General features: G+C 40.1%; 1 protein-coding gene across 2 annotated transcripts in view; it reads right to left on the bottom strand.

Moving 5' to 3' along the window:
• The window catches only part of jarid2a (jumonji, AT rich interactive domain 2a), a 120,638-nt gene extending 95,903 nt beyond the window's left edge, over positions 1-24,735 (bottom strand). Inside the window, exon 1 of one of the 2 annotated variants that reach the window (XM_017724538.2) lies at positions 23,941-24,735. In XM_017724538.2, the coding sequence (XP_017580027.2) occupies positions 23,941-23,985 (45 nt within the window). In that variant the 5' untranslated portion in view covers positions 23,986-24,735. The remainder of the gene's footprint in view (positions 1-23,940) is intronic. The other variant, XM_017724537.2, reaches the window with a different exon arrangement.
• Positions 24,736-26,629: the final 1,894 nt, after the last annotated feature.

Here is a 26,629-nt window from a genome sequence, read left to right as displayed (position 1 = left end):
TCAGCATGACCGGTTTGGCAGTGGGTCAGTAATGGTGTGGGGTGGCATTTCTTTGTTGGGCCGCACAGCCCTCCATGTGCTCGCCAGAGGTAGCCTGACTGCCATTAGGTACCGAGATGAGATCCTCAGACCCCTTGTGAGACCATATGCTGGTGCGGTTGGCCCTGGGTTCCTCCTAATGCAGGACAATGCTAGACCTCATGTGGCTGGAGTGTGTCAGCAGTTCCTGCAAGATGAAGGCATTGAAGCTATGGACTGGCCCGCCCGTTCCCCAGACCTGAATCTGATTGAGCACATCTGGGACATCATGTCTCGCTTCATCTACCAACGTCACGTTGCACCACAGACTGTCCAGGAGTTGGCGGATGCTTTAGCCCAGGTCTGGGAGAAGATCCCAAAGTTTTTCCACTTTAATTTTGTGTGTGACTCCAAATCCAGGCCTCCATTGGTTAATAAATTTGATTTCCATTGATGATTTTTGTGTGATTTTGTTGTCAGCACATTCAACTTTGTACAGAACAAAGTATTCAATGAGAATATTTCATTCATTCAGATCTAGGATGTGTTATTTGAGTGTTCCCTTTATTTTTTTGAGCAGTGTATAAATTAAACAGTGATGTTGGGTTTTAGTCTTTAATTCTTACCGGAGTAATAACTGCTTAATATTCTTGCTGTCTATGCTGACCACTTCATTAAGTACACTCTCCTTCCATTTTATCAGCTCCACTTACCATATAGGAGCACTTTGTAGTTCTATAATTACAGACTGCAGTCAATTTGTTTTCTGCATTCTTTGACAGCCCCCTTTACCCTATTTTTCAGTGGTAAGGACCCCCACAGAACAGGCTTTATTTGGTTCTTAGCCCTGTAATTGCAGGACTACACCAACAAAGTGGCCGTTCTGTGTATGTGGTATGGTTTATAACTGCCACTGAAAGTGATATTCTTATGTTATTAATACCTTAAGCATCACAAAAAAAGAAAAAGTGACCCGAAAAAGGCCCACTTCCATCAGAAGCCTGCCTCCAATTGGTCAGAAGCTCTCACTGCTCCAACATCTGTTCATGACCGAAACAAGTTGCCATGACAGTGTAGCCAGGTAACCAGGTAACAGTGACCTACCCTCCTGAGACAGAAAATACAGATGGAACTAAGCTTCACGTTGGGATGGGCATTTCAGTCATATTTGATATTTGAGCCATAATCCAAAAAAAAAAACCAATCAAAAAAAAAGCTTGGCTACCTCACACTGGATTACATGCACAAAAAACACACTCCAATTCTCACTACCACTGATCTTAAACCCAGAATACAAATCCATATTAAGTGCCATATTAAGTGGCTTGAAATTCACCCTGAGAAAAGCAGCCAATCTAAAGTCTTTAAGATAAAGAGACAAATGCTAAGCGTCTAATTTCCCCTCAGCTAATGTTCCTAGCCTAGTCTCACCGTCACTTGTTTCTCAGACCTAATAGCAAGTTTGGTTTATTACATTTAATCTATGCAAGTAGAGCAGGCCTGGATCATCAAATTATCAGCCCCTGGGCACAACTGTTTGGTGGGCCCCTACCTGAGTGGGTTATTTTTTTGGAATTATTACATTACAGCAGGTTACATGAGGGCTATGAGGCACCATGACAGCAGCATTTACCACCGTACTGGGCAAAGTAATAAGTGCATATTTTTTCCAAGCAAGTCAAAACAATAGCAAGATTACACACACATAAATGAGAGCACAGGTTTACATAAGCCCAACAACCAATGCAAGGTCTCTATCAAGCATGTTTCTGCTCTGGACAAGCAATATTTACCCTTAATCTTCTTCTTCTTCTTTCGGCTGCTCCCTTCAGGGATCGCCACAGCGGATCATCTGCCTCCATCTTGCCCTATCCACTGCCTCCTCTACTTTTACACCAACCATCTCCATAATATTTACCCTTAATAAAGATGACAAATTGAAATCGGCCCACAAACTTATTTACTTATTTTCACTTATGCCACCTATGATGACTTTATGCTTGGAAGTAGACAGTTTGTGGATCACTACCGACAAGAGCGATGCAACTTGGCTGACATTTGACATTTTGTTTTGGAAAAGGACTAAGTGTCAGGTCTCTCTTTTACAGATCCCCCAGGCAAATATTCTGAACATCTGGAGCTTTAAATTCAGTACAATCAAACGACAGACAGCTGAACAGTTGCTAAATAGAGATTGGAGGAGAAAACAAACCTAATGTTCAATAAAGATGTGGCGATTTTGACTTTAATCAGCCGTAACACATTGACAAAACTGAAATTAGTTCATTCTTCACTGTGGCGGTAGTAAAGTTTCCACTATGAGTCAAAACACATGGCCCCTGTGCATGCACATGTAAAACCAATGGGATGATCTGGGCCTTGAGTAGAGGGTACTTCTTTAGAACACTTCATATGCTTTGTAATATCTGCTGCATAGTGCAGCACTTCAGATGGCCACAGTAATCTTTTTATGCTGAACGAAATGTGAGAAGCAGGCTCTTCACTGCTCTCTGGCTGCACACAGAGTTTGGACACCCCATGGTTCTTATAAGAACATATAACATAAGAGAGAAGCCTAATTTAGCTCAAATTTGCTAGTACATTTTTACAACTTTCACAACTATTCAAAATTCGAACTCAACCCTAGCTTAAAGTTAGCTGGCTAAGCATGAAATCCTGCTTTGTGAGACAAACCCCTGGGCCTACAGCACATCAAGGTAGGACATTGCACAAGTGTACACACTGCAGTCTGACACTAGCTGGATAGGAATGCTATCTGTCTTACAGATGTCCTTACTTCATGCACTTGCTTTCACTACTGCTTTAGGCAAAATGCCTAGAATTGCATCATATAACAGCAGTCAATGAATGATTACTTGAGAAATAGTAGAACGGTCAGCACTGTTTATTTTTCTAGCACCACGTTAGATGATTAATATGGACAGCTCATCTGCAATTAGTCTTGCTGATACAGCTTCTACAACTTACATAATGCTCAGTATAACGCTAATTGGAATCATAATGTGCTGTGCAGAAAATATCAGAAGAAATACCCAGGCACCACAGGTTTTGTCCCTATGCTTTGTGGACAGACAGAAAGCCAGAAAACATACCCCAACAGAGCTAACTAGTGGATACAACTAGAGAGCTTTATAGCACAAACAGAAGGAAGGCAGCACAGTCCGAGACTTGTTCTATAAATAGCGCAGTTAGCCATAGTCTTCAGAACCAGCACAGCAAGGCTGCACGTGTCAGAAAGCCCTTTATTACTGTACACACTGCCTGCTACCATAACACATCGCCTCAGTGTTATCATAACACAAATTCCCCGTGGGTGAGCTGATGTTCTGGAATAATACACATTCCTCACACAGTAGCTGAACAGACATCTTTTAGAGCTCGCTGGCTTCACCTTCTGGCTGTTCTCAAATCTTGCAAAATCCTACCCCACCACCCCCTCCCTGGCCATCATTTGGAAAGTGTTCAGCACAGCAGAACTCCTCCACAGTGCATTTGAAAGACTGTGAATCAACTGCTCATCAAGCGTCGGGTAACACTGTAATTGGTATCAGGAAGATCAAAACCTTGACTTTAAAACCCTGTCGACATAGTGGACTGAATTGAATTCCAGCCCATTCCTAGCCTGCTCTACATTTGAAAGTAAATTAAATTGACCCAACTTTTTACAGAGAGCGGAGCCTTCGGCTAGGACCTCTGCTCTGCAGTGCTGGTTATGGGCCAAATACAGACAAATCGTGGTTAGTGAGTAAGACATGACCTTAAATGCACTCAAGAACTGCTCATCATCGACAACAAAGACAACAAAGCCAGTAAGCTGGTCATGAGAATATGCCAATTTTTCTGTTTTACCACCATTTCTACCAATTCAATGTGAAGGCTTTCATAACTGTACCAAGCCCAATTCATTATCCTAAGAATACATGCACATCTCACAAAGTCCTTAATCTATTTTGCCAGTTTGTCCTAAATAAAATTATACCAAATCCTCATCACTGCAGGCGTTTTTCCTCTAATGCACCACTGATCTAGAATGACAAAGCCTCTCAAAAAGTGTTTAGAGTTTGTCACTGCAGCTTTTTACAGCTTGAGCCACTAGGAAAAGAGTGGGAACCAAGTGCAGGATGTGACCTAGTATGTGACCTAGCAGTTAGATTGGGTTCAAATCCATGGGGGAACCCGCCTACCCAGAGGGTCTAGAGGGTCATCAATTCCACATCAAATGCCCCTGTATTTAACTAGTCTGTTGAATCAAGTATGCTTCACAAGGGAAACATCCAAACATTGGATGACCTCAAGCACTACAGCTCCATTCAACTCCTTGTGCAGTGGTCACTTCGTCCTTAGATGTAGAGCCATGTACCAAGAACGACAACAGAGAATATGACGCAGAAGAGCAGCTTTCCTCCCTGTACCAATGCTAGTCTTTAGTAGGCCACCCTGTCCTACCAGTAGCTTTCCTTTGTATTTACTGTGAATTCCCAGCTTGTTTTTTTGAACCTTTTTCTACTACCTTTTTCTAGTAACAGGCAAGGCTACTTCCTTTCTCAAACAAGTGAGTAGCTAAGCCAAGAGAGTAGATGGTTTCCCTGCCCTACCATGCCAAATTGACCACTCAGCTGGAGATATTGGTGCCAAGTCATGTCAATAAGGCTGTTCGAATATGATCCCATTTTCTTATGTACAGTGGAGTCAGAGCTCATCTCGGAGGCTCAGAAGGCTTTAGTTTTACAAACCACAGCAGCTATAGCTACACTGACCATCTGCAGCCTCTGCATCCTGTGCCTTGGCTCCATCAATGGACTCCCTTGTTTTGGCCGCCTGTTCTAATTTTTCAGTGCCCACAGTTACTCCAGTGCCTCCACCACCCGCGGCTTTAGTGTCTACAGCAGGGAAATTCATCTCCGGTCCTAGATGGCTGGTGTCCAGCAATGTTTGGTAATTTGCCTCCTCAAGCACACCTGATTCAAGTCCTATATTAATTTCCATGTTTAGTTGCTTTGCCAGAGTAGGGAAATGACCAAACGGTGTCAGACAGGACCGGAGAGCTACAGTTTTCCCGGCGACAGCTTCACTTGTTTCCAGTCAACCAGTTCTGTTTCTGCTATGCACTAGCTCCTTGACCATTATCTCTGTGGTCCCTAGCACTATTGTCAGTGCTTCTCTAGACCTCCTTGTATCATCTCCCAAATATAGCTCAGTATAGTGACACTGTAGGAAAGTTTGGCACTATCTCTGGCTTTGGCTGGTTGCCTCTCTTCTTCACTGTCATTGTATCTGTGGTCCAGGTTACCACTGGGTTCCTGTTGTACCCTCAATCTCCACTGCTGACCCAACACTTTTAGCCTCCATCAGTGACCCAGCTTTGTTTTCATTCTGTACTCCTATCACTTCCCTGTGCTCTCTAGCTTTAATTTCTGCTGCTCCAAGCTTGTCTCCCAGTGGTTCTGAGTCCCACCATTATTTCTCAGCAGCTCTGCTCCAGCTCAACCAGCCTCTGTTAAAAAGTGGCCTTGTCCCTTGAGATGACTGTACCAAAAGCAAATACTGGTGTTCTTCTGACACTGTGCCCGACCCTGGTCTTCTATAGTGCCTCCCTCAATATGCTTTCATGCCGAGAGAAATAGCGCTACCTTAAGCCGTCAAAGACATTTATAGCCAGCCTAGGTACTTTTTAGTGCCTTATTTGCCACCTCCTAAGGGTTGTTTGGCCAGGCTAAGGTATCCACTGCTCAGGGTGTACTCATTCTCTTTCTCATTCTGCTGTCACTCTCAATTCTTCTTTGCAGGGACTTACTGGCTGCTGTCTGTCATCCCTGTGGTTGTCTGGCCACCGTTGCCTGTCTCTTCAGCTGCATCATGCTGTGACCCAGGTGCACCTCCATGTTGGTGGTGGCTATGATTGCGCGTAGCCATACATTAAGCTATGGGCTCAGTCTCCTCCTATGTGAAATTTCTTATCTCCACCCGAGATTATCTCCTTCAACACTGTGCCTTGTTACATCACTAGTGCCTATTTACTGTTTCTCATGAGACCAGTCTTGCATTTGTTTACTGAATAACTCAGCCAATGTTTCCTAGCACCTAAATGCCCAAATAACTATCCTTTGCTATTTAAACTGTCAACAAGTCATATGTGTTAAATAAACAGGTTATGAACTTTGTTCTTGCTGCAAATACAGTTATTCAAAACTTGCAAGTGAACACACATATGCCTTATCACAATCAAATGAGAATTACTGCAGCCTTTCAGCTTCGGCCTTAAAGGGTAACAGCAATCACAGTAGCCTGGCAGCCTCACCACATACATACACCACTGCCAAATATCCTCATTAGTGACGTGCTGCTATGTACTCTTGACAGAAATAAAAAAGAAAGACTGGAGTCAAGAAAAAGAGCACCAGCAAACAGGAAAGACAATATCTGTGCATCTCCTGGGGATGCACTGAAGGAGTGTGCTTTACATATCGTTTGGTGCTTTAATGTCTCTGAGCAATACAATCCCCAGGCTTTGCTTAGTGTGGTCCCTCACTTTAAAAAAACCTCTGAAGACACATTACTCAGGAGACTCCACGTGAGCCTGATTACACTACTATAGGCTGTGGGTTTGCTTATCAGGGACACTTTGTTCTCAGCGACAGCATCCTCCACGCATTCACCTAGCAGAGAAGACAGATTGTTGCAGACCGAGCCAAGAAAGCACAGCTCCACCCCATAACAATCCCCTTCCGCACCATGACAACAGGAGAATGCCAGTCTGGCTGCCGCTAAAACTGCACATGTCTCCTGCTCTCACAGCCTCATGCATTCTTTAGTCTGCATCCTATCTCTAATAAAGATCTGATGCAGATCCCACACAGAGGAGTCAAACATCACAGTGAAGCTGACTGTGCGGGTACTGTCTGCAGGGTCGTGAGTTTAAATATAGTCATGCTTGAAATTTTCAAGGCCTAGTCAGGGCTCCCTCGGATTCTCATCGTTATTAATGCTATCATTACCTTGACTATTTGAATTTCCTATAAGGATTAGAGTTCAAGATGTTTGCCTTTATGATGAAATGAAAAAATGATCATTACACATAGGATAATATAGTGGCTATTATTGCTTAGTTTGCTTTTCCTAAGACTGAGTACATTCTATTTATGCGTTTTAAAGAAACATCACTGACAATCATTTTCATAGAAAGCAGAGAAAGAGGCTGCTGAGGCTGACAGTGATAGGTGCTGCAGGAGAACCAAGGAAAAATTAACTCATGAATGTAAAGCAAGATATATTTCAGATTCTCTATGCTTGTGGTTATTAAGCTGCTCATGCCAGAGTATGGGTAGCTGTGTTGGCATAAATCTGAATAAGTTTCCTTCTGCTCCAGGCTGCTCGCTAGCCAGCAGGCTCTCATTTATTCTCGGGAATAAGTCAAACTGAGAACATGGTAGCTGGCTAGCAATCCAGATCAACAGGAAAACTATCTCGACTGCACTGGCCAATTAACCATTATTATCGCCTCATATTAGAGCTCTAAAATAGATGTCAAACAGACAGTTACGAACAGAGCCTCAACATACATATCAACAGACTATCAGCGTGGCCAAGAACTGCAAGCTTTCATAGAATAAAAAAAGGCTAAGCATATACTGCCTTTTTTAAGTGCAGTGCAGGCAGATTGTAATGTTATATATATATTCCCATACGCTGCTACTGCACCCAAATGGAGACTAGCTAGCATGTAGCATGACATAAAAACATATAAAAGCGGTTACTGGTCAGACCTTTGTTCCACTGTTATGTAATATATGAAATATTTATTCCAGCCATAGTTAGAAGTACAGCAACAGAAGCTTTCCAACAAACAATGCCCCGTTTAACTATAATAATATATAGAAAATATAGGTGTGCTTCTATATCTGTAAATCAAACTTGTCCTGATGGCACCTTTTAAAAACATATTTAATTTGCCAAGTTTTGCCATAACAAAGTGCAGATAAAGATCCACAGAAAAACACACATACATGAAAAGATGACTCCTTAACAACCCCACCCCTAACCCAAGAGCACACGCAAAACAGGCCAGACAACATGACTATAGTAACTAATGTACACTTCACAGGTATGATGGTTTGAGTGACGTACAAAAGACAATACAGAGTAACTTATGAAGCAAAACAAAGAATACACCTTAGGGGTATTCTTTGAAAATTCAGTTCCTCCTTGACAATTTGGTATAAACCCAAAGAATATTCCATCGGACCCAACCTGAACAAAGTTTTGAAACATGAATTTCTCAGAATTCCCAAAATTTCTCAGATTTCAACCCAAACCTGACCACCTAGAGACAGAAGGTTAGGGCTGTAGGTTAGGGAACTGGCCCTGTGACTGGAAGGGCGGCGGTTTGATCCTCAGCGCCGACGGTACATGACTGAGGTGTCCTTGAGCAAGGCACCTAACCCCCCAACTGCTCCCTGGACGCTGCAGATTGGGCTGCCCACCACTCCGGGCAAGTGTGCGCACTGCCCCCTACTGTGTATGCATTCACTAGTGTGTATTTGGTGTTTCACTTCACGGATAGGTTCAATGTGGAGGTGAAATTTCCCTGTTGTGGGACTAATAAGGGTCTCAATCTAAATCACTTTAGTGACAATGTTAAGCTATTTTTCAAATGTAACTTAACAGACATGGAATACATTGAAAATATAAAGTCCCTTGCTGCAATGCTGTTCATCAAGAATCTACTCAATCTTCTGAAAGTCTACAGAAGGAAAATGTAAATATATCAATTCATTCTTGTTCTCCAGTCACCCAACTCTTTTTAATCAAATCAAATCAAATCTAATTTATTTGTATAGCGCTTTTTACAACGGATGTTGTCACAAAGCAGCTTCACAGAATTCCAGAAAAGACAAAGTTTTAACAAGAATGTAAAAAATGTAAAGACCCCCTGGCGGGCAAGCCATGGGCAACAGTGGCAAGGAAAAACTCCCTCAGAACTGAGGAAGAAACCTTGGGAGGAACCAGGCTCACCAGGGGGGCCCCATCCTCCTCTGGTCAAACTACCTACAAGTGATTATATTACTAATATTAATAGCAGTAGTATTGGTAGTACGAATAGCCAGGAGTCTATGAGAACATCAGTGTAGGGTGGGCAGCTAGTCCAAGGCAGGTGGTGGTAGCTGGGGCGTGGGCAGCTAGTCTGAAGTGGGTAGCAGGAGGGCTCAACCGTCAGTCGTCTTTCAGTGTCCGGCCGGACATGTGGGCAATTGTATACTCGGAAAAAAAGCAGGGAGGGGGAATTAGTTTTATTCTGTCTGTTTGTACGTAAAACAGGGGATGTAAACATTTACAGAGTGTGGCTAATGACTCCGGCAGATCTAACTGTGACAGCTTAGCTAAAAGGAGAGAACCAGAAGGACACATAGACACGGCAGCACTCTGAAACAGTTTGGCATCCCTCCGCTCCACCATCATCATCATTCCAGAGTTTGGGGGCTTTATAAGAAAAAGCTCTTCCCCCAGCTGCAGCCGTATGAATTCTGGGAACTATTAATAAGCAAGCACTCTGGGATCTGAGTAGTCGTGATGGCTCATAATGGGAAATAAGGTCTTGTAAGTACTCAGGAGCAAGACCATGTAGGGCTTTATATGTCAATAATATTTTATACACAATACAGATTTTAACAGGCAGCCAATGAAGTGATGATAGCACTGCACTGATATGATCAAATTTTCTAGTTTTAGTGAGGACCCTGGCTGCGGCGTTTTGGACTAGTTGAAGTTTACTTGCATCTTTTACACAGTACTCCATTTTCTTTAATCTGTATTTTTCATCAGGCTTGGCTGATATGTACAGTTGCGTATCGTCTGTGTAACAATGAAAGTTAATACCATGGTTACTTATAACTGTGCCTAACGGTAACATGTATAGAGTAAATAATAAAGGTCCTAAAATAGAGCCCTGTGGAACTCCAAATCTTACTTTTGAATAACTGTAAGATAAATTGTTTACACTTACGAACTGATAATTTGAACCATGATAGGACTGTCCCTGTGATTCCAACCATGTTTTCTAACGTTTCTAGGAGAATAGTGCAGTCTATTGTATCAAAAGCTGCGCTGAGGTCAAGTAGCACTAACAGGGATACGTAGCCTTGATCAGAGGCAAGAAGAAGATCATTAGTTATCATAACTAGAGCTGTCTCAGTGCTGTGATGTGGCCTGAATCCAGATTGAAATTTTTCATATATATGGTTCTTATGGAGATATGAACTAAGATGTTGGGCCACAGCTTTTTTCTAAGATAATGGTAAATTAGAAATAGGCCTGTAATTTGACAATACGTGAACATCAAGATTAGGTTTCTTGATCAGGGGTTTGATAACTGCTCGTTTAAAAGCTTTGGGAACATGGCCCAGACTAAGGGACGTGTTTACTATAGTTAAAATAGGGTTTATAATAATTGGCAGTACTTCTTTGAGTAATTTTGAGGGAATTGCATCGGGTATGCAGGTTGTGCAATTTGCAGAAAAAATTATCTTCTCTAGTTCTAGCTGTGGGAGTGGGTAAAAAGTTTCCAGGCTCTTTTCTACAACTGTGTTTTGTTTTATATCAGCCAAGTCAGATGACAGCCAAGTTGGGTTTAATACTGTGGGTTGAATTTGTTGTCTAATATTTTCAATTTTATTATTAAAAAAGTCCATAAAAACCTCACTGTTGAGAGTTACTGGGATTTCTGGTTCAGTACCTGCCTGATTTTTTGTGATTTGGGAAATCACACTAAACAGAACTCTAGGATTATATTTATTATTCTCAATCAGCGAGGCCAGATATGCTGAGCGAGCTTTTGTGAGAGCATTTCTATAAGGCTGTCCTTCCAGGCAGAGTGGAACACTTCCAACTTGGTTTGTCGCCATTTCCGCTCTAGTTTCCGAGCTGTTTTAAGGTACAGGTTTTATCGTTGTACCATGGGACGAGCATTTTCTGCCTTATTCTTTTTATTTTAAGTGGTGCCACATGTTCTAAAGTGGATCGGAAGGTATTTTCTAAATAATCGGTTAGTAAATCTAGTTCCATTGGGTCTGATGGGGTGAAAATTGGCATTGATAGCTCTGGCAGATTTTCTATAAATTGCTGGGCGGTAAACGGTTTTATTGAGGGCTTTGTAGAATAGCGAGGGGACGTACATATATTATGGCTAAAACGTAGTTCATATGAAATTAAGTAATGGTCGGAGATTGCTGAGGTTTGTGGTAGGATATTAAGCTTGTCTATGTGAATACCTAGTGTCAAAACTAAATCTAATGTGTGATTGCAGTAGTGTGTAGGCCCTGGTACATTTTGGGTAAAACCAACAGAGTCTAGAATTGAGGTAAATGCTTTTTTTAATGTGTCTACCTTCTCAAAGTGAATATTAAAATCTCCTACAATTATTACTTTATCGTTGCACACAGCCAGGTTTGCAGCGAAATCACAAAATTCTTTTAAAAATTCAGAGTAGGGCCCTGGTGGTCTGTAAATGTTAAATAATGAAAATGCATTCTTTTTTGTGACCGGATTTGTAACGTGAATAGGAAGGACCTCAAAGGAAGTAAAAGTTTCGCATTGTTTCTGACTAATATCTGGAGTATTTTGGTGAATTACTCCACCTCTCTTGCCTGATAATCTTGGCTTATGTGCATAATTATAGCCTAAAGGGGTGGCTTCGTTTAAAGCTGAATATTCATCTGGTCTAACCCATGTTTCAGTAAGACAGAAAATGTCAAATTTATGATCGCTTATAATTTCATTTACGATGACTGCTTTTGAGTTTAGTGATCTTATATTGAGCAGTCCAAATTTCAGATCTAAGGCATTAGTGCTATCATCAGAACACGGATATATCTGGGGACAGATGAAAAGCAATGTGTCTAAGAAAGAAACTGTCATGAAAAACTATGTACTAATCCCTCATCAGAATAAAGGAGTGGGGCAGCTAAGAGCAAAAAAGTATGGGGCCCTTTTCAGGGTAGACTGGAATGTAAAGCCATATAGTCTAGTATATATAGTATAGCATATTTCAGCACAATGCAGCAACTAAACCAACAGGTTGCAAACTCAACAACATGTTTATCAAAGCTCCATCAGATGCAGTGCAGGCCTTATGGTAAGCAAATCATAGTGAATGCTACAATCACAGTGCAAAATAAGGTAAACAGATAGGTTAATAGGCAGATTAATAGGCTGGTTTACAATATTATCATGTTTAGCATTAAAAAAAAAAAAACAATGCCTTATGGCCTCACTTTCTCTGGGTGGGTAGGATGCCCTCCCATCTCCTTCCAACACCCAGTCCGATGCCAGCTAGCACAGGCGTTTTTAGCTGATGTAACAGAATTGGTGGTTGGCGCTTTCCTCAGTTGCGCTTGTCTGATCCACTCAGACCAGTGCAACACACACTAAAACACCTCCACCACATTAGTGTTACTGCAGCACTGAGAATGATCCACCACCCAAATAGTACCTGCTCTGTGAGGATCCATGGGGGTCCTGACCACTGAAGAAAATGGTAAAATAGGGCTAAAAAAGTACGCAGAGAAACAGATGGACTACAGTCTGTAACTGTAGAACTACAAAGTGCACCTATAGAGTAAGTGGAGCTGATAAAATGGGCAAAGAGCATAGAAACAAGGAGGTGGCCATAATGTTATGCCTGATCAGTGTATGTCAAAAATGTAATATTTGTAAAGCTTTCACGTGACATCATATATAACAATGTTTATTTTTTTCTGACACCTGATAAGTTTGAACAGACAAAGCAGTGCCACGTTAAAAACACCCTCAAAACATTTCACACACTAAACAGGACTAATTATACTCATTTTAACCAAACAGGCACTTGGGAAGTGTTTTTAAGTACTGATGATATCCATGATTTATGTAGAAAAGTATATTGTGACATACAGTGTAATTTATCACAACAATGATAAATACGGTCATATTGCCCAGCCCTACAGCCATTCAAAGCATCTTATCAGCTGCTGGTGGTTCACAGGAGGAAACTACACTAATCTGTCATTCAGTAACTGATCTAACTGTATCGAGGACAACAATAGCCTTAACAGCTTCTACGCACATAAAGAAACAGTTTGCCATTATCTGTTTGCTTTTACTAAGCACATGTTTCTAGACAGCAGCAGAACACAATTAGCACCTGTACCCTGGGAAGCCGGCGCTCATACCAGTCGGCACCAGACACTGTGTTTGCAGCAATATGACAGGGTTTGCAAGCTTGTATGCCTATTCACATGTTCAGCAGTATTAGATTCATTCACATAATCTACAGCTAAAGCACATTTTGATTAAAGTCAACTGCAGGCATTAGTTCACCACTGGTGACTTATCGAAATGTACTGTATTTCCACATAAGGCTTAATTTGCATAACACACTCTGTACCACTGTAGGAGACTGTAATGCTTCAGGTTTTAGTGTATGGCATGTATATATTTGAGTTGAATGCAATATATACAGTGCACAAATAATACCAATTAAGAGTTTTACCAACCAAGAGTTTTCTGATGCAAAATGGTTAATTGTAGAGACACTAACCAACCTCTGATTTCTTTATGGTTCTAGTGCTAGTGACATTAACCAGGGATCATGATGTGCCTTAAAACACCCAGTATATACCTCTTCACCATGAATAGGTTCCACGCCAAAGCTTTATCTAAAAAAAATTGGTAAAATATTGGTTCAGACATCAGGCAGCTTAATCAGAACCATTTCACGCAATAACTTTATGTGAGAAAGCTTTTAGAGACACTAAACACTTCAGACGTCTAGTTCCCAGCACCAATACTGTGAATAGTTCTGACTTGGAAAGCTTTTTCTAAAATCAACCCACTGTGACTTGTTTACAACTGAAAGGTTTAATTGTGTAGAAACTTTGGAATCAATGGAATTTCCCATTAGTCTCACAGGGCCAGACATAATGTTGTAACAAGAAGGTCTTGGCACAACCATGATAAATAGTGAGTGAGAAAATGTGGATGGGAACAAATTGACAGTGAGATTTATAAACCAACCCAACACCTCGTGAAGACGGAGCTTACAGAATGGGGTGCTTGTGTGCTACACTGTCAAGACGGTCTACAAGCCTTTCGATAGCCCATGCATGTAAAGCAAGTTAGCATTGTATCAGTTAAGCATACAGACGCGCGCGGGATTTCATTTGCCAATGTCAGTGGTTTGCTAACCTTTCTACTGTTATCGACTGGACTCTGGAGATTAAAAAAGCTCAGACTACATCTATTTTGGAGGCTAGTTTTTGAGGATACAGACCCTTGTTTGCAGCAGATTTGGCCATAATCCAACACTAAAAGTCTAACAAATGGTCCCCGCATGTGTATTTTCATTCCAACATCATGTCTGTTTAATGCAGAAACCTAATATATTTGTTCAATTCATAACCGTTATTGAATTTTGAGTATTGTTACATACCTACTAATGGTAACCCTTGTGTTGCTATGAATACAAATGACTTGATCTTGTGGGGTACTGCACCACTTGAATACCTGAATTCAAATACCTGAATTATGATTTCAGGTTTCAAATACTGACACTTTGAATGTTTACCCAGCACTCAAGCCTGCTCACATTCCTAACTCATTATCCAAATCTGTAGTTTACAGGCCTACTTTGGTTTAGGTGTCTCTTAGACACTCAGATGATGGCTGGTCATATTCGAGTCTCATGGATGGCTCTTTTGCACAGTTAGACTTTGTGAAATTAAGCAACATGGTCACCAATCACCAACCAACCATCATAATTCTTCAAAAGTATCTACAAAAGTTTAAATAGCTCAACTGCTTTGTGCCTTCAGCCTAAACATCCTTATTCTAAAACCAGGATATGTGCCAACTATGGTAACACATGGAAATACTGTAATCTGTCATTGATACATCCATACGGTGCTAATTTAAAGACAAACTGTGCAGATGGTTTCAGTTTGTACTGAATGCCAATGCAAAACTGTATGTAAAACATGAAACCACTATTACACACAAATGACAATTTTTCAGACAGAAATGTAAATAAACCATGTCTTGCTTGAACTTCTCAGCAGAGCTTCAACATTCTTTCAAAGTAAAAGTAAATATAGTGGTCTGGCAGACCATTCACAAGGTATATGTGAAAAAGACCCCTCTCCCTATAGCGGAGAGGGAAGTGCCAAGATTTAAATGGGCTGTTAAAGTACCTCAGCGCAGAAACCAGCACCAACTGAACCACACCTTCCCCAGCAGGGTCTGCTTAACAAAGAGCTCTGCAAAACGCAGTCAGAAAAGGCCATAAAAAGACACTAAATTCCTTTGCCAGGAATTACAACTGCATTATGACTGATAAATTGAGCTGTAAACAACATAATACATCAGTGCCTGACAAATGTGCCAAATAGCGCCATGACTCTGCAAGTCAAAGGTACATGCCTCAGCAAAATGGAGACTCCCAGTCCAAATGACTGTGGTTGGGAATGTACTGTAAGAATCAGGGAATCCGTTTTGAGTTTCCAAACGTTCTGCGTATTCACACAGTTTGATGTGAAATTCACCTTTCCAGAAAAAAAAAAAAGAATTCAGAACTGATCACAGTGGTGGTGACAGCAACCAGACATCCAGAGCATTTAATGCCTCTCACTTAGAAAGCTCCCTCACAGAAAGTTACTATGTGACACGATTACTAAAAAGCTGCCTGATGTATGAAAGTTTTACGACAAAGTGTTGGCCATACATGCTCGTGGTGAGGAGTTACATGCAGGATGTTGTAAGGCTAAGTAGTACCAGACTCATTTTTCACATTTATGACTATTGTAGCACTATCCACATTGCCTAGAAGATGTGCATGTTCACTGTTCGTTTAGGATAGGAAAGAAAACGGCTATATCTGCGTTGTAGACATCATGACCCCTGGTTCCTATCACCACCACTCTAAGGAAACAATACAATTTCACATGTAAACCAGTCTGAATGACACTGATTTATATAGAGATATTAAAAAGCTGATGGAAGCTACACAAAGCTACATAGGGGGCAGTCGTGGGCTGGAGGTTAGGGAACTGGCTCTGTGACCGGAAGGTTGCAATCCAGGGCCGACAGCACATGACTGAGGTGTCCTTGAGCAAGACACTTAACCCCCAATTGCTCCCCGGGCGCCGTGGATAGGGCTGCCCACCGTTCTGGGCAAGTGTGTATGTGGTGTTTCACTTCACGGATGGGTTAAATGCAGAGGTGGAATTTCCCTGTTTGTGGGATTAATAAAGTATCACTTAACTTAATGACTCCTGAGATAATGACTGCCCTCCCATCCTGCTGAATGCTGTTGGAAGACTGACCATAAGGGCCTCCACCTCACCGATCACCAAACTGCTCTCTTGTTCATTTGTGCCAACTGCAACACCCTCAATTACATCACTGTGCCATCCAGATGCACCAGCATTGAAATAGGATGGGACTGTTTGAGCTCACTCAGTCTGAGACTGCCTCTACCAGTGCAGTTTCTAAAGCTTTACGATCCAGACATTAAACAGAGATCCTCTTAGCTTCTATTTGGTATTTAGCTTATTAAATTGTAAATACAGTTTGACCAGAGGAGGACGGGTCTCCCCATGTGAGTCTTGGTTTCTCGCAAGGTTTCTTCCTCCAGTCTGAGGGAGTTTTTCCTTGCCACCGTCGCCTCTGGCTTGCTCACTGGGGGATATATGTTGTAATAGTATGTTTTCAAACTTCTGTAAAGCCGCTTTGTGACTACATCGTTTTAAAAAGCGCTATACAAATAAACTCAAATTGAATTAATGCTACCGTCTTAACAAAACCTCGGGCGAAGCAAGAAATCTACTTCACTTTTAATGTAAGTCAAAGAAACCAGACTTTTTTTTAATCATTTTGGGCCATTTCTTTTGGTCCATTCCTCATGTAATTTACACACAGCATAAAGAACAACAGGCATTGTCAAATTATGTAAAAAAAAACAAACTGAAAAACATTAAAAAGGGAGATACAAGGTTTTGCTCCGACAGCAGTGATAAAACAGCACCTGGCAAAACACGCAAATGAATAGGTGTCTTTACTAATGTAGGAGGAAACAACCGAGAGCTTACAATTTGTAGGATTAGCATGCAGACTGGTCTAATCAATGACATGATAGAGACATAAACTGCCAATAAAAAATGGATGTTTTTGATCTAAATATGCTAGTTTTCCAATTATATGCACTGGAACATATTACATACACACAAATCTTCCACAAAGAGGGATTGTGCAGTTTACATTACACAATCTTAACAATCTAACTACTGGACTATAAACAGGATCCTTCCTAGTGTGACCTTTTTCACAATCCCGAATGATAGCAGAAGATTACACAATGGCAACCATAAAGCAGCCTGGCTACCGTGTATGTAAAAGGCTGCTTGTTCAAAGCCCAAACACATCAGCTGCTGATCTGCCGGATAGCCTTGACTGACAGCCTGGTAACATCTAAAGTGATTCAATGAGCAAGCATGATATGTTTGATGAACTGCATACATTTTCAGTTCCAGTGTACAGTCAGATGTTATCTTTTCAGTCAAAGAGCAATGTTGTTTTTTTTAAGAAGCCTCAACCTTACTCTCAACTGGCAGGACCAGTCAAGCTAGCACGCACACAAACTATGTAAAAACCTATGCTATACCACATTAACATTACACCTAGAGGGTAATTTCACTTATACACAAACATAATCTTTTTCAGTTAGTAGTTTTTTTTCCTAAGGCTTCTTGACAACGAATGGAGTTTTATAGGGGACATTCAAACAATGCCAGAGGGGAACCCTCGGGCCTTCAAGGCCTTAAACATTAGAATATACATATCTGTAAGTTAGTTTTCATTGAATAGAATCATGCTTGTATTTAAACACTGCAAGAACTTAAGTAGTACTTGCATTAGAACACAAATTGCATTATTATCATTGTAAAGTACTTTGTATCTCCATTTTTGTCATTTTTCAGTTTTTGACATAATTTGAAAATCCCTGTTGCCCTTTACATTGTGTGTAAATTTCATGATGAATGGCCCGACTAGGAAAAACATCTGGTTCCACTGACTTACATTAAAAGTAAAGCATGTTTTTGCCTTCTCCTGTTAAGTTACCATTTTGTAGATACAAGGTTTTGTTCCGACAGCAGCGACAAGAAGCTAAGCAAGCTTTCCTATTGGTTAGGATGTCAAGAGCCAAGACATGTTAGGTTAACCGTCAACATAACTACCAAAGAACCGAGGAATCAACCAGTCATGTTTTGACATCCAATAGGACCAATTTCATGAGAAAAAAAGGTCACTCTAGGCCTTCTGGAAGTTCTGTACACACACCTGACTATGAATCTGAGCAGCAGCCAAATCGATTGGTTGTTAGAAATGGAAAACAGCAGCAGCATCTCTATATCAGGCCACTGTACGGAAAGAGCCACTGTGAAACCTCTACAATGTAAAATATAGGCTAAAATGTCTGCCACAAGTAAACCACCAAATGTCTTTTAGGAGATTTAAATGTCTGTGTTTAATCTCAAACTGCTAAAAAATGTTGATGTGAACTACCGTTAGCTTAGCGCTATCAAACTGCTAGACTTAGATGGGGATGCTAGCAGAAGTTGGCATTACTGTTGACATTTTTTTTTTTTTAGAATTATGTCTCAAATTGATGTCCTCCTTCTAATAATCACAGTTTGTTGCTGCACAACACCATGGGGTGGGCGATATGGCAAAAATATCATATCAAGATACTTAAAGACAATTTCATAATACCCAGTACATATCAGGACATATCCTGATGCACAGGCACAATGCACTAGTAGTGCCACAATTAAAACTGCCATGAAAGAAGAAGTGACTTTTATTTAACATTTCACATACTGTACTGCGCTAAATCCAGATGAACAGAACTAACTTTGCTCTATTTAAATTTAAACATGCAGTTGCTCTGTGTTCTTTAAGTACTGATGATACACACGAAAGCACACAGCACTTTGGTTACAGTAACACAATTTATCACAATAATGACAAATAATTGTCATATTGTTGCCAGATGACACCTTTCCAACCTCCTTCAAGCACACAGTTTCACTGTTATCTATGGAGCATCCATGTCTGAAAAGCACGCCCTTCATAAAGTGCAATACGTCATCCACAGCTGACCAATCAACATTCAGCTCAACTAGTCAAAACTAGCGCCGTACAACATTTGACACAAAGATTACCACAATCTGAACATGAAAAAAATGTATACAAGTTACTGACAAAACAATTTTACTGTTGATAAAGGTTACGCGCATTTGAACAGATTTAAACAAATGGCTTTCTTTTTTGGGGGGATGGGAGGGGTTTGGTCCCATCTGTTAAGTTCATGTTACTCATATTTATGATTTATTATTGTAAACATATTACCTATTGTTAAAACAAACAATAATAAACACTTCAGCTGATTTCTTTGGAAAATACCTGCATAATTAAATGGTTAATATGTAAACAGGTTTATTCAGACTTATTTGATTTGAAAGGATCAATTCTAGAGAAACTTAATCAAGTTAGGATTGTTTACATTGGTGGTGAAAGGAACCAGATGTCCACCTCTAAAAGCCACTGCAGAAATGGTTACCAATACTTTGCCAGTGCCTGAAACACTGTCTGTCTGAAATGCATTTTTAAGAGCCTTTCATGGTGAAGGGGCACATATACTGTATTATAGGGTAAATTAGTCTGAAAAAGATAACATATTTATCAGATTTAACAATACTTTGCCACCATCGGCACTAGGTGTAGGATCACTAGCGGTTTTGGATAGTAAACAAAATGGCTACATTTGTGTTGTAGACATTATGACCCCTGGTTCCTATCACCACCACTGTAAGGAAAGCTGAGTCAAGTTTTGTTGCAATAAACCATTTTACATCAAACCACTGTGAATGACCGAATTACATCAAACCACATTTCAATGACCGAATTATACCGCACTTTTTACGAATTCATGAATTTAATAAGCATTTAATGATACAAATTCTATTCTATATAAGCTCAGGTACTCACTCTGGAAAAACACAGCACGTCCAACAAGAAAGGAAGCCTTGCGCATCTTTTATGCAGTGATAGACAACATGGTAGCAAACAGAAAGCCATGTGCTGAACAGTGCTTTATCACTGTTGATAAAGGGGATGAGCAAGCAACGTAACTCATCTGGTGGCAGATTTAAGCACCTTTCTTTTTCTTAAGGGGTAGTGGGGGGGGGGGGGGTGCTTCATCCCAGATCTGTTGAGTTCATGTAGTAAAGTGAATGTACATAAATCTTAGTGGGTATACAGTGGGTACCTGCACATCACGTGCACTACACATCTGTTCTGAGGTCTAAATAGACAAGATCAGGTTCACTGGCACATGAACTGGGAGTCTGAGATTTCCAACCTCTCTGCTAACATATGACCACTTAACAAAGAAACGCTACATCAATATCATATGACACTGACAAAGGTGACAGTGTTGAACAGGATCTTACACAAAGCGTTATATCCAGCAAGACAAAGCAACCTTTGAGAGCCTCAACGTGTCATTGTCGGTGTGTCTGTGTGTGTTTGCATGTGGGTGTGCAACTTGACATGCCAGTTGTGTGCTGATAAGACAGACACTGACAGGCTCTTTTATATGACTAAATGCCCAGCAGCAGCTGGGTCTAGCCCACTGCACTCCAACAAATTACACTTTATGACCAGCTGAACTCACAGTGGGGGCTAACACACAAAGAGGCAATGCCATTTTTGCAGCTAGCGCACTCTTTTTCTAACCTCCAGAACACAGGACACTCTTTACCTCACTGCTGGACTTATAAACCAATCAAATTTAGAGAAATTGTGAGTTATAAGTGGACCTAACTCTACTAAAGCACACTACTTCTCATAAACCTTAATAGAAACCCTATACCTTTACCATTTTACAGTTAACTAGACAAATAGCTTAGCCAGAGTCTTTGTTAAGCTGCCTGGGTATATACCATAATGCAGCCTGAACGTTGCTCAGATACACCTGGCCATCAAGTTAATTGAGTACTATTTAAGCCAATAATACATAATAGTCTTATATCCACTGAGCTGTGGGTCAATCAAAGAGCTTGCATAACCTGCAGGTCAGTTGTCTACAGCCACAACTTATTCCACGTCCATGCCTTTCAACAATGTAACAGCATAAAATTTACCTGCTTTTTTGCACTTCGCTCCACTGAAGCCTGGTGACATTTCACTCCACATGTCATTTAATGTGACAGTACATTATTTCTATGGAGAAGTAAGTTAGTGTGACAGGACAGACTGCAACATTTAAAGATATAAAGGATGATTAAACGTTTTATCTTAATTTTGTGTATATGTTATTAACATGGAAACAAGTAAAGGTTTGCTGTTTAATACAACTATAATATTTGAGATGGAACTTCAAAGACTATACAGATATTTAGTACATTTTTTATATTAAAAAAAATCTTCCAACTGCATTAAAACAAAATCATGCACTGTTTTAATGACAAAGCCTAAACTCATATAGTTACGCTAGAAAACACTTAGTAGATTTCCGTTTCTAATACAAAGGTGATTCCAGGATTGGTGTGCCATTTAGCCCTTTTAATTCCTTTATTAAACTAAATTTTAATTGTTTTTACTGAATCAAACTGAATCAAAGATAACATGCATTTACCTATTAAATCTCCTGAACAATATTTTGTTTTTTACAAGGTTCTTTTTCATGACAATAGCTCAAATGAAGAAAGGAGCTGAAAGTAAAAGGGTTGAGTTATTAGCATCAAATGAGCAAATGCTTAAAATGTAGTTAACTAGTTTCCAAGCTAATGGCATTGGGATATTAAAGATATTCTAATGATTGACATAACATTCTTTTTTTTTTAAATAATTTGAGTAACAGGAGTAAACGTTAGTCAATGTCATAATTTTACTCAAACTGACTGACTGCTTAAAACATGTTCTATCTTCACATTGTTATTATTACATTATATATTAGACGTTATTGTTATATTTATAAAAAGTAAAACAAGCAGCCCAATCGTGGAATCACTCAAAATTATGTTATTTACTCAACATGTCACTAAACGTGACAGTACATGAACCGTTTCTATGCCTATAGAAGTTGAATATCAAGGTCAAGGACTTTTATTTTAAAGATTTTGATTTAAAATTGAAAATAATATTCACATCCTCTACAGGTGACTTAAATATGACATTTTGCTCCACAATTTCTATTTATTAGCTGAGTTTAACATTTTTTGTGGGGGGTTGAACACAATAACTTTTGCACGGCCCACATTTTTTATTTCAATGTTTCCCAATGTGTTTGAATTCCACCCTGAACTCCTCAAAACATTTAACAAGTGCAGCAAAAAATAAAAATCAAAGGGGAATTCCACTGATTTTTTTTAGATAAACAAAATCATTCAGACTGGTTTGGTGTGAAATGGTTCACTGTGGGGAAACTTACCAATTTGGATTTCTTCAGTGGTGGTGATAGGAAACAGGGGTCACCATGTCACCATGCTACTAGCCATTTTTATTACTGTCCACATTGACGATTAAACCCACATGTGACTTCTGAGTGTCAACATGTTTGATGATAGTAAAATAACTGTAAATATGAAAAATACTGGGGACTCTATATTGCCTTAGGACACACTATGTACACCCCTCCACCATGAATGCATTACAAAAATTACTTTAGGCCAAAATCTGATCTCAAAACTATCATCGGTTTTTCACTAAATTTGAATGCATGTTGACTTTAACCTTGAGGGTGAAGTTCATGATGAATGGACCAAAAGAAACAGCCCAAAATTACACAGAAAAAGTAGTTGCGTTGACTTCCATTAAAAGCAAAGTAGGTTTTTTCCTTCTCCTGTACAGTCACCGTTTTGGAGATACGAGGTTTTGTTCCGACAGCAGCGATATTCATAACCACTTCGTGGAAAAAAAAGATCTGAAGCTCACAGAACTTTGGAAATGCACTATATACATAAAACTTTATTTTATTACAATTTTTATTCTCATTATAACTTTTTGTGAGGGAGCCTTCAAAGGTGGGTGACTGACTCCTAAAACCACCACTGTGATTAAATCTGGCTGGGCACGTTTCTCTAGAACAGAGAATTTTACACCAGACCACTCTGAATGACTTTGTTTACATCTCAAACATGTAATCATAGAGAAAGTTTGAAAGATTTATGGTATTCCCCATTTAAACTTGCACAAACGCTTAGCAGCTTATAGGGTCCCTAAGGCAGCGAATGTTGTGGCTCGAACCGCACTCTTCTCACTGAGTGACCCCAAACTGTTTGCTGAGGCAGCTAAAGGAGCCCAATGTGTCCCAACAGCTTAGCGGACAGGTTAGCAAAATGATTTCTGTGGGTGAATTATCACGACGTGCTGGCTGAGTTTTAGGCTAGACTTAGTTCTTCATATCAAAACAAAAATCTGACTGTTAATGTTGCTAACACTGCTTCAACCCGGAAACAGCAGATGCGAAGCGTGACGACGAGGACACTTAAACACACATACACACACACACACACACACACACAGCAATATTTGGGTCAACTGCGAGACCCATATTACGGTCTGCCAATCCGTCCTTAGTCTGAAAAACCAAAGTCAAGCCCACATTAGCTTGGCGTGTTAGCCTCGGCCGGTCATTTAAACAAACTAACGTTAGCTGTCCAACCAAACATGCTAGTGTGCTCCCTGCAACATGAAGGACAATAGGACTAGTGATATGATTAGTCTGCATTAATAACATCTTTAAAAGCTTTTTTTTAAGGGCAAAAACAGGGCTGAGCAAGGACAAAAAAACGACACCGAATGCACACTTACAAATTTCTTCTGAATGATGTTTCTCTTCGGCCTTTCCTTACTCATTTTCGCTCTCCGTCAACCTTCAAACCGACACATTAATTTTGGATGAGATCTTAATGTTCCCGTCGTCGCTTAAACACGTGATTAGTTAAATCCCTGGTAGAAATATGTCGAGGTAGGCACACAATTTTCTTCCTTTTTTTAACCCCGTTGCTGTAACGTTAGCCCAGTCTCTTTCTTCTTTGCGAACGAAAACGGGCAGATCTGAATTTAAAGCTCCACGGCGAGTAAAAGCGGGGCCAATGCAGCAGAGCGCGGCGGTGTTAATATCCGAGGGAAATGTGCTGGAGAGGAGCTCCCTTAGTCCATTTGTTGGCTAAAACGTCGGTATTGTCAGTTCTCGAAGCACCACATTCTTGTAGCAGTCCGAACAAAACAAAAAACAAAAAAAAGCCTCGCATTGGCCTCAGCCTTCGCAGTTCACGGTGTGTCGCTCCGTTTTACATGCTGCGGCTGTGGAGAAGACGGAGGTGCCGAATAAAAACTCGGGAGTCACGTTTTGGCCGCCGTTGTGCTCCCGCATATTGTGTGAACTCGATGGCACCGACGCTAACGCGACCTGCTGGCGTCTTTCTTCTGGGCCCCGGTCCTATCACACACGGCGCTGTGTTCAGCGGCAAATTTAAACCTCCGCCGGGGTCGCCTTTCAGATGTGTTTTGGTCCGGTTGTCCGGTTTATTGAATGATTATTCTGTGAGGAGAGAAGTCTTGGTTTGTCCGCTCTGTGGCGCTCATTAAAGGCTCTGGTTGGGTATCGGGCTTGTTTTGCTGTGAGGAGGAGAGTGAGAGTTGACTGAAGAACCCTGGAGGAATGGCTTGCTAACTGGGAAAAGCTAACGTTAACTAAATCTGGACACCGCAAGAATTCCATGGAGCCCCTAAGGCGATGTGCTGATTATTTCTAATAAGGCGTGACCACAACTTATCATTATTGAGGCCATAAAGCTATAATTTGAGGCTATGAACTACTATGTTGAGGCCATAAATTAAGATATTGAGGCCATGAGTTGAGTTTCTCATACCTCGTGGCCTCCATATATTCATTCACGGCCTCAATATAGTAAATTGTCACCTCAATATTGGAGTTTTTTACCTCAATATATTAATTTATGACCACACCTTATTAAAAATAATTACCCTGTCTTCTTAAGGGCTATGTAGCATAGGATTCTTGAAGCAAATTGGGACAATAACTATAATGTATTACAGGTTATTACACAAGTATTATACATTACTATAGGATTATTATACAGAAGCAAAAGCATGAAACATTTTATAGACATATTTAACGGAAATCTTATAGTTTATTAACTTATTACTAGCTACAGTTTTAAGGTAAAAAAGCATTTATAACCTGTGGACGTGCGTGTGTGTGTGTGTGTGTGTGTGTGTGTGTGTGTGTAATGGCTATATTATATGGAAAAGTAAGCTAGTAGCTGATAGAGAATATAATGCTCAACTGATGATTTATGAAATTATGTCCTGTTGAAATTCAGGATAGTTATTCCGATTTTCAGTTGTCCAGTTTATCAAATAATTATGCTGTGAGAGAGAGAGAGAGAGAGAGAGAGAGTGAAGAACCATGGAGGAACGGCTTGCTAAGTGAGAAAAGCTAACTAAACCTGGAAACATGCTTCTAGGAAAAAGACCTGTAGTAATACTGCAGGAATTAGTCAGCATTCTCATATGAACACAAAGTAAATTGGAACAATTACCATAATGTACTGCAGAAAACTACACAATTGTAGTTATACAACTGCACCAATATGAAACAGAAGTAAATGCAGTATATCGCTGCTGTCGGAACAAAACTTCATGTCTCAATTTTTCTCATTTTTCAGTTTTGGAAGCACCTGTCGGCCTTTATATTGTGTGTAAATTTCATGATGAACAGACCAAAAGAAACAAACCCAAATGACATCTGAAAAAAGTCTGGTTCCATTGACTTACATTAAAAGTAAAGTAGGTTTCTTCCTTCTCTGGTAAAGTTACTATTTTGGAGATATGAGGTTTTGATCTGACAGCAGCGATATTTTGTATTTTGTGGCACAAAGGTTTAGAATTTGTGAACATGAATATACATGGACAGTGGCCAAATAGGCTACCGAACATCTGCACTGAATCATTTTGCATTGATAGAGAATAAAAATGTTAAAATGACCCCTAAACTTCTGTGAAATTTGTGAAATTATGTTCCATTTTTGCTCAGGCTGTGCTTCAAATGTGTTATTGTCTGAATGTCGGGTTTACTGAATGATTACAGAATGAAAGTATTATAGATTTTTATAGAAATCTTAGATTGGGTTATTGTATTACTGCAGCTCTTTTTCTTAACGGTTTATAAACTGTGGACATTCAAGTGGAGAAATGACAATATAATACACGGAGCAGGTGAAAAAGTGGTACTAAAATCCTGCATTGAATTTTGTACCTTGATAGAAAACATAAATATAAATGTGAAATTCAAAATCTATGAAAGTATGTCTTAATTGCAAATGCAAACAAATGTAAACAGCATCATGACCATATAAAGTTTAGCTATTGATTGATTTACAGGGTACAACTTGCTGGCTGTTTGGTTTAGTCGATCTTAGACACTCCACCAAAACATTTGAAAGGAAATTCCACGGATATTTCTAAATTTCTT

The sequence above is a fragment of the Pygocentrus nattereri genome, chromosome 3, assembly GCF_015220715.1.
Source record: "Pygocentrus nattereri isolate fPygNat1 chromosome 3, fPygNat1.pri, whole genome shotgun sequence".
In the NCBI taxonomy this organism is placed as follows: domain Eukaryota; kingdom Metazoa; phylum Chordata; class Actinopteri; order Characiformes; family Serrasalmidae; genus Pygocentrus; species Pygocentrus nattereri.
This window is presented reverse-complemented; position numbering and strand designations above follow the sequence as displayed.